The following is a 9,805-nucleotide window of genomic DNA, read 5'->3' on the forward strand; positions in this document are numbered from 1 at the left end:
AACAGAGTGTTAAAAATAATATAATTTTTGCAAGAAAAAATCTAAAGTTTTTCAACAACTTACTAGATATCAATGAGTATTTTTAATTTGTGAAAAAATTTTGAATTTTTTCTTGAAAAAATTGCATTATTTTTAACACTCCGTTTTGCTGACCGGACAAAAAATTTGGGACGGAGGGAGTAAACGTGTATCGGAAAGACTCGTAACCTTAAATGATTTTTCCTACTGCGGATATTGCAAGTCTAGAGTCAACTAATCTATAGATCGGCTTATCCTAAGCAGGATTGCTAAATCGATTGTTGAAATTTACTATGAAAATTTAAGGAGCTTTGAAAATATGTTAAAAGTTTGGTAGGTTCGCATAGGAGCTGATTTCAAGTTGAACGAGCCGAACAGTAATTTATTCAAATTTTGTTTAAAAATCAGCGAACTTGAAATCGTAATGTTCAAGTTTAGTTTGATTACGTAAATAAATTGATCGCGAACGAGTTTTCAAAGGAGCGCGCACTCTCTCCCTCCACAAACAGCTTTCAACTTTAGCAGGATCTTTTTTTTTTTTTTTTGCAAGAAGTATGCCAGAGTGTGTCGTATGACTCATGTCCCCCCAAAGATATTTAATGTAAGCTTGGCTTCTACCGGTCATAATTTCAAATTTAAATGTAGGAAAGATTGCAACTTGCAGCATGTGAGGGTCAGAACAAATGTGGGCCCCCCTTCCCTAATTGGGCATTTATGTAAAATCAGTTACTACTCCTGTTATGGAGAAGTTTCTAAGTGCTGAGCGGGTACCACATACGTGGTACCCAATCGGCGATCCCGGCCATTCAAATGTGTTTCGGACGGTTCGGATTTTAAAGAGAGAAAAAGAGGAGAGAGAGTGTTAGGATGAGTGGAGAGAGAGGAAACAAATTTGAGCCGTTCAAAACATCTTTGAACGGTTGGGATCACCGACGACAGTACTCGCTCGACGCCCAAAAATTTCTAGTTACAATGAGTTAAACAGAATGGTCCCTACACTCCACCAACCCATGGTCCACTATAGCTACCGAGTTTCGTCAAGTCTCACATGAATACCAATACGAATATATCATACATGTTTATCTGTCGCAAAACTTGGTCCTAACTTTAATCATTCACGTAAATACGATTAAGAGAGCTGGCTTACAAGCTAAGCTGAACATTAGAGTGCACTGGCCGACCTGGATTTCCGAATTCCGGGCTTGCGTAATTAGTTTGAAGGATGTGGTGGCCTCAGTTACCAGCTCGGTAACCGAGCCAAATGGTCCGAACCTATGCACTATGATGGTCTGGCCCGCAACTTGGTAAAATCTAATGTCTTCGACATACTGTTCGGTTTAGCACTCGGTGACAAGATTTATGTGCCCACTTCGGTAATTATCAGCAGTGCGGAATGTATCTGTTCCGGTGATACCGAAGCCGCCTAAAGGAAGTAGTTTCACCAGATGGGTCCCAAGAGGGTTGTGCGACAAGCTTAATCATGGGGATCAGATCTAGCCATGTGCTCCGTAACCGTTTTGCTCCACTTGTCATATATGACGTCACCCAAGGCGGTTACCCGAGCATATCCTCCACACGCTGGCTTGGAGGTCAAGTAAACCTAAGTCTATAAATACAAAGAGATACTCACCTGGAAAGGTATGTCATCCTACCCTAACTCCAGATCTATATTCTTTCCTTGAGATCTAACTTGATCGTGGAAGGTTCACTGGGCTATCCAGTTCTAGTGACTTATTGCAGGTTCCGTCAAATCGAACCCCTCCAAAGGAGAAAGATTTTTGACAAACCCAGATTGCAAAATTCTCTTCTTGTCGCCTGTCAAAGTACGTGACGAGTAGCGATAAAGATACATGTTACCTGAGGTGTCTAATCTACCTTTGTGTGATTCCTATTGAAGCATATACTCGAAGAGTGGGCGCAAGGCGGGCTGTTTTAAAACAGACTCCATATTCATTCGGTATGTTGAAAAATAGGAGCTTAGATGCCCACTAACGCTTGCGGATGCAAGAAGTCTATCGGATTACGTTAGTACCGCAGTGTACGTGAATTGTTTATAGTCTCCTCTTGAGAAAATTGTATGTATCCAGCTAAATAATGATTCTGAAGATCAAGACCAAATCGGATAAAAAAAAAAAGATCAAGACCAAATCAGTAGAACATGTCTGCCAAAGGGCCTTAGTCAACCTCGTGACCGGCTTTGCGCTTGTCTTTTGCTCAAAAAGCTTGTGTACTTAGGAATGGGATTAGGTTTAGTAAATATCTCATAACTGCTCTGTCCAAAAGGGGAAAAAAAAAAATTCAAAAGGTTGAGATTAATTAGCAGCCCTCTGTGTTAAATTCTTGATCCCGTCACTGACCGTTCATATCTTCAATCAGGCTCGTTATATTGTCTTCCGGAAGGGAAGGATTTGTTCAAGCAGGCAAGAAACTTCGAGTTTGTCCTTGCTTTCCATGTACCAAGACAAAAATGTCAGGCTTGTGAAGTTTGATTTGGTTTGGTTCGCGCTTCGCTGAATATTACGGTGATTGGTGGTGCAAACCCTAAACTATGAAAACATAATACACATAGCACTTGATGTAAAATCCGTGTCTTGCACTTGTGTTTGTTGGTTTGACTGATTTATCGAGGTAAGAGGTTTTTCCAATGCCCATTTGCAGGAAAATTGTTCTTGTTGCCTAAAGTCTTTTCTCATCGCCGAAAAGCCGATGCTTCAAGGTGGAGCAACTTTAGGACAAAACGCGTGAATTAGAATGAAATTTCTTTGTTTCTCAACCATGTGACTTTTATCCTTGAATAGGACTTCTCTTTAGTTCTGCATAATTGCATTTCATACTCTATTACTCTGTCCGTCCTTAAATAAATGTTCGGTCTGAAAATCTAGACTGTTAAAAATATGAATTTTTTTTGTTCAAAAAATTTGAAAAAAAATTGGAAAAAAAATGCATCTATTTAAAGACTTAGATTTGCAGGCTGGACATTTATTTAGGGACGGAAAGAGTAGTTTTTTTTTCAAGCTGTATACATAAGCGGGGGTTGAGAGGTAGTTAGTAAGTTAGTCCATAAAGAATCAAAAAATTATCTATAGTCCTGAACCACGAACACTGATGACGGGGCCTTAAACCCTGACATCTCACAGGAAAGAACAAGGAAATACCATTGCCCTTTGGCATACTCTATTAGTTTAATAACGAATGTTTTTCTATTCAAATGACCTTTACTTTACTTTTGAACTTCGAGGAATCATTTCAGGCTTTATATTAGACAGTCTCATTCTTTTATTCAGCCTATCCTCTTTGGCTCCTTAATTTCTAGTAATATTTAGCTCAGAAGAATCCATTAGATCTCCATTCATCTCAATCACCTTACTTTTTGGGAAGAGAATAAAGTATATATACCGGCGGGTGTAAAATATTTGTTTTCTCCAAATCAATTACTTTCTCCCACATCGTCAAAACAGTGGTCCCAATTAATAGAATATGGCGACGCGGCGCAATGTATTTAATTTGGAAGAAACAAATGTTTGCACTGACGGTGTAAATAATTTAATCTCGTTTGAGAATTGGTCGCGGCCGCTCATAAGTCGAATGGATATATAGACCTGATGCACGTTTATGAAGTACATAGAAACCTAGAAAAAAAAAAATGAAACAAAGTTTGCCTTTAATTCGGTAATATATAATCACCCCTCAAAGGACATTCGTTAACAAAACCCTTAACTTATCATCAATCCTTTTTTCTTTTTTTTCGAGAGTGGGTGTCCATTTGAGTGTTCTCAGGTACGGCTGTTGTCCACGCTTTTATATTCTCTTCTTCATTCTTCCTCTGCCAATTTTCACCGATAGACAGAGATTTTTATGTCGAGAATTCTATGTAATTACTGTGTTCTTTGTTTTTGTTTTTGTTTTTTTTTTCTGATTTCTCAATTTTGTGTTTTGTCCCAATCACCCACCTTGTTGAGGGAAAGCTCAGAGTCACAGTACAGAATAAGAAGCAGCCAAGAAAGGACATAGTTTTATGGGAAAGTCTTCAATACACACCCCTTTAAGGTGTGTACCATATGCACCTATTGTATGGTTCATATTGTGCCACCTCATAAAAAATTACTTGTAGGACCGGTCATTCATAACATTTTATTTCGTATCGTAACTTTTATACTAAAAATTCGTAACTTTTCAACAATATGATTCGTAACTTTTTAGCAATAGATTCGTAACATTTTGGGATTCATAACATTTTGATGTATTTTAATAAGGGTGCATATGATACACACCCAAATAAGGGGTGTGTATTATAGCACTTCCCTAGTTTTATTTCCCAATTTTTGTTCTCTCTTGCCTACTTTTGAAGAAAGGTTTCACCAAACATAACTAGGACTAGTGTCAGCTGTACACGATTCCGTGTTTTGTGGGCTAATGAGCTCAAAGACAAGGCTTTGATAGTATCATGTAGTGTTTGCCAACCCACTTCATGGTGGAAGCATAATCTAGTCCAGGAATATAAATAGTCACTTGGAATGAAAACATTTCAAAAGCCTCCCACTTGTTAGATGGCTTGGAGGCTAGTAATCTCTCATAAATAAATTATGCATATGTATACACAATTGAAAAAGAGGAACAAGATGGGGATGCTGCCAAGCAGCACCCTGCAAAGCGGCGCAGAGCGGCCAGATCGACCGCTCATCTCGTCAATTGACGACTTAACCGAACAATGGATGGTTTAGATTTGTATGCAATTCGTATGCGTTCGGATTCGATTAGAGCTATCCGTGCTAAGATGAACGGCCGAATCTGTCGCTTTACACCTACTTGATAAAGAGCTGCTCGATAGCATCCCAGGTCCGGAACCCAACAAAGTATTACAATTGGTGGTGATACAGAGTAATGTGTACCAAAAGATCAAAAATGAACCTGGGAATAAGCGGATCAAAAAAAAAAAAAAAAACCTGGGAATAATGAAAAGTGACCCTTGCACAAAAAACATCAGTAGAAAATGACTTAATGAGAAGAGATGGGAAAGCGGATCAAAAAAAAAAAGAAGAAGAGATGGGAAAAAAATAATAAAAAAATAAAAATAATAATAATAAAGAGAAGGACACTAAGAGACATAAGTCCGAACATACTCCTCTCATGCCATTGCACCAATAGAATGTGAGAAGAGTGCATCCGCGCACCATTTCTAATCGTCTATTGAGAGGGGTGTGATCGGATTTATATCCGTTAATGTCCACGAATATTTTCTCCGGTCATGGAAGCTTTCATCACCCACAATTATAATTACAATTTCAAAGTAACGCAGCCTTGAAGGGGGCAATGGAAGACACAATACCCCACAAGTCCCACAATCATAAGAATTAAGCAACATCATCACATATTCACATCAATTTGGATAGAATATCAATTTGCTTGAAAAGATGTTGCTGATTGATTGAACAGTCTATATTTTCCACTCAGCAGTCAGCACAGCCAAAATACACACAAGCCTCTGTTCTTCGAGAGAGAAAAACTAAGCTAAGCAAACAGATGTCATCAACCGGTAAATCTAACAAACATTAAGAAACAAAAAATAAAATAAAACAACAAAAGCAGAAACCCCATTGATGTCAATTTTTCATGAGGATCTATTGGTGTACGGGATTTTTGTTATCGAATTCAACGGGTCTGAATCTTGAAGGGGATGAAGCCAATGGAAGTACCTGTGAAGCAGTTGCCTCTCTCTCTTTGCTCTTGCCAACAACCACCCTAACAAAAGAACCGTCTTTCTCTTCTGCGGCCAAATTGGAATTGGGATTAGCCTTCACGGCAGAATCTTGGACAACAGACCCGTAATGATTCAGTGCCCTTTTTTGTGCTTCTTCCATCAGTCTTCTCAACAGTTTCTCTTCGGCATCCCTCAAGAACTTGAATTTAGGAGGGGGCGAAGATCTCATCTTGTTAATCTCTGCCTCCGAAAACGATTCAAAGAGAGGATTGAACCCACTGTAGGAATCCAACGGGTTGTTATTACCCTTCACTGTTGGTGAAGCCAAAGGGGTAAGAACAGGGGTCTCCATTGAAACAAGAAAATCGCTGAGGCTTCTAGCTCTAGACCCTTTTCTTGATCTCCCATCATTGGACTCCAAATCCTCCTTCGTTTCTTCGTTGATTGTGAAAAGAAACCTGGGCGGGCCACAGAGATTGTGCAGCCTGATCAGCTCTGCTTCCACACCTTCTTCCCCATAGCCTTTGTGTCGTTGCAGCAAATCCTTGGTTAGGCCCAACTCAAGGTCTGGTTCAGGGCCGTTATTGGCATCTGGGTTCGTCAACGAATTGGTGACTTGTTGGGTTTTGGAAGCAGGTTCTGAACTGGGTTTTTTCCAGCGAAACAGATGAGGAATCCGTTTGATATGGTTGGTGTAGAACGGATGCTCAATCCCTCTGCTGCTGCTGGTGTTTCTCTTCTTCCACCACAGCACATAGTAAATTTCTGCAACAAGGCCCAAGAAGATGCACCCGAAGAGAAAACTCAAGCCGATTCCTAAACCACTAAAACAAGCCATCTAATCAGCACAGATGAAATCCTTGTGAAATTTGCAAGAAAATCTCCCAAAAACAGAGAAACAGAGAGACAGATGATTCTTGCAATATGCTTCCCAAATGAATCAGAATGGACCCTCCTTCTCAATCCCTTCTCTCTCCATCTCTAGAAGCCTACAAGGTATGAGTAATGACTTTTGAAGATAAAGGGCTTTTTAGGGCGCCTCCTGTATTTGCCTTAAACACACGCTGTCAAGAAAAGTGGTAGCTGCTTTGTGGAAATTCACCGTGTGGACAACAAATGAAACTTACTACCTTAAGTTTCCCTTTTTTTTCTCCAATTCTCTTGTGGGTTCGGATTTGGAAATAATTGTAACGGGAAAAAAAGAGAGCAAGAAAATAGGAAGAAGGTGTATGATTTTTAAATTTTTTGAGATGGAGTGAGGTATTATTAATACTGCCAAATCTTGGTGATGTTTGTGTGTTTGGAATTGTTGGAGGGGTCACATCCTCCATATGCACCTCACATGGGGGCTAGCTATGTGTGAGTAATTAATTCAGAAGGAAAATTGGATGAGAAATACTTAGAAGCATACAATAAATTTCACCCAATTTTCTTTAACGATAGATACCCCTTTAAGTATGAGAAATAACAAAGAACCCATTGTAACTTCTATGTGCGTTTCAGCGATACCCTAGTTGACAATGGTCTATCCAGACACGTGATGGAATGAGTCAAAAGTAACTTATATTTATAAATTCACCCATTTTTTGATAAGAAATAAAAAATAATTATCAACTCTCTTATTTTAAATCAAAGTGCCTTTTTTTAATCAATTAGAAGAGTTGTTTTGATCAAAAAAGATGAATTTCTTTGATAGCCCTTTATTTTTTACTCGTTAGAAAATTCGTTTTGATCATGAAGTACGTACATATTTAAATGTTTGATAACAATATAAGAATTGAGAGCTTATAATTATTTATTTCATTATCAAGAAGGGTAAATTTGACAATATAAGCCCCTTTTGACTACTTTCAGCACGTGTTTGGCTAAGCAATTGTTAGTTGAGTGCGGTAAAATGAACAATGAAATCAAATGGCGTTTTTAGTCATTTCTCGTCCGCGAAGGGATATCAGTCATTACAGAAAATCTCAAGGGGGTGTCAATGAAATTTGCCTCCAATAAAGAAAGGGTGATGGGGGGAGTGATTGTATCACGCACACCGAGGATACACTTCAAAGCTTTATTAGACGACAACATTACACCGTCAACCACGGTAAACCTTTTTTCCGTTTTTGTCACCCTGTAGGTGTTTATAGCTGGATTAACCTCTGATTAATTTAAGGATAATTGTACTAAATGGACGACTCGATCGGATTTTAACCGAGCAATAGACGGTTCAAATTTGTATGTGCTCAGATTTAATCTGCGCCTTCCTCGGTCCGCTCTACACTCGTTCGGTAGCATCCACGAGTCCCTAGATCACATAATCCTTCGAAAGATTGTCTGCTCACGGTCTAAATTATCACTTTGCGTTTGTGTTCTCAATTCTCGCTTTCGCGAATTAAAATAGTTCGTAGTATTTAAAAAATATTTTCACGCTCATGTATGCAAATTATATGACTTAGCTCCGACCTACCAGTAGGCCAAAATTACACTACAACTTCTTCTTCTTCTTCTTCTTTTTGGTAAGCCACTTGAACTTCGGCATGGATTGGGTAAAACGAGAACGGTTCAAATGATAATACGTATCATAATCACATCCCCTAAAATCTCACCATAGACTTGACTCCTGCAAACTTGGTTGAATTTCCCAAACCGATGCGCGAAAAATTCTCTCCTATCAAATTTCTATTGAACTTTTCTCTAAGCAAAAGGTTGGACTAACCTAAAGTATGTATTGACTATATTTCAACACGTTAGTAATGGAATATATGCCATCTGTCTCACTTTAAATGTCCCCTTTGTAATGATGAAATGAGGTACTGAAAAATACATTCCAAAATTTTCCTGTCTTTAGCATCTTCAAACCACGGCTTCAAATTGGAGATGCCAATTTTCTTTTTGAATATGTGGGCATTTTGGCATCTTCAAATTTGACACCAACAAACCTCAATCTCCAATCTTGATGTCAGATTCTAAGAATCAAAGCACAAAACACCTATGGCTTATTAAATGAGGTTCTGCTTCGGATCATATTTGAATACCATGTTTTGGAGCCCCTTAATATATACTCTATGTCATTGTGTTATGTATATAGATATGAAATTAGTACAAAAATGTTAGGCCCCAATTTTAATAGAAGTTCAATACAGAAGGCCCAAAAAATAATGGTAAAAGATGTAATTCTTAAAGTTTGTGGGTTGGATTTTGTAATAAGAATTGTATTTTTGTCTTAACCTCTTCAACAAATACAAACCCTGCCCTCAGTTTTCCTTTTTTACACCGCTTCCAAAGAATCCAATCTTACCTTCGCTTTCGTTCAACGATGTCGCAAGAAAGATTGAATGAATTAGTAATGCTCTCCATTGAAAAAAAATGGTGACTAAACTTGATTCATTGTGAGAGCTTAATAGTACCACTTTTGCCACGAAAAATGCAAAAAGAGTGATGTTTAAGTTATACATTTGAAATTAATGGAATGATTATCTAGCTTTTGTTATTATGGCTTTGAATACTTGTAGGGTTTTTTTAAATTATTTTTTAAATTTTTTAATGAGACTTATATAAAGGGTCTCATTTGAAAAAGTTTACATCGTGTCCCGAAAAATTAAGAGCCGGCCCTCCTCAAACACCTTCTCCACCACACATTTTATGGGGCTGAGAAGGGAGTAGGGACGCCCCAAGACCACCCAATAATTTTTCAATCAGATGGGTTCCTTTGGGCACCTTCAGAAAGATGGAAAGAAAAAACACTTAACTCTCTCTTTGTATAGGTGAATTGGAAATTAATTTACTTATATATCTCTGCAGAATGCTTATTTATTTCATCTTCTCATGGAGAAAATATTTAAGAGCTCCATTGATGCCCATCTGGGTTTTAATGCTTGAGCATTGATTGTAAATTACAAATGTAAATTGCAGAAAGTATGCCATAACTGAGCAAAGATCAGCTGTCAAAGACAAGCCAGCTGGCTTATGGGGTAGCACTTCCACGGTCAATTTCATCTTGCTCTTACTTAGGGTGGTTTGAGTTGGGGTTTCTTGGTTGTTCTACTACTGAACCATGGACATGATTCTCATACCAGCACATAACGTAGGTTTGCTTCGGTA

At 38.3% G+C, this 9,805-nt stretch overlaps 1 protein-coding gene across 1 annotated transcript; it reads right to left on the minus strand.

The window, feature by feature from the left end:
• Positions 1–5,399: 5,399 nt before the first annotated feature.
• Positions 5,400–6,968, minus strand: LOC131314751 (uncharacterized). The gene has a single exon (XM_058343596.1). The coding sequence runs from the start codon at positions 6,552–6,554 to the stop codon at positions 5,637–5,639; it is 918 nt and encodes a 305-aa protein (XP_058199579.1). The 5' UTR covers positions 6,555–6,968; the 3' UTR covers positions 5,400–5,636.
• Positions 6,969–9,805: the final 2,837 nt, after the last annotated feature.

This window comes from Rhododendron vialii, chromosome 13a, assembly GCF_030253575.1.
Source record: "Rhododendron vialii isolate Sample 1 chromosome 13a, ASM3025357v1".
NCBI classification, from domain to species: domain Eukaryota; kingdom Viridiplantae; phylum Streptophyta; class Magnoliopsida; order Ericales; family Ericaceae; genus Rhododendron; species Rhododendron vialii.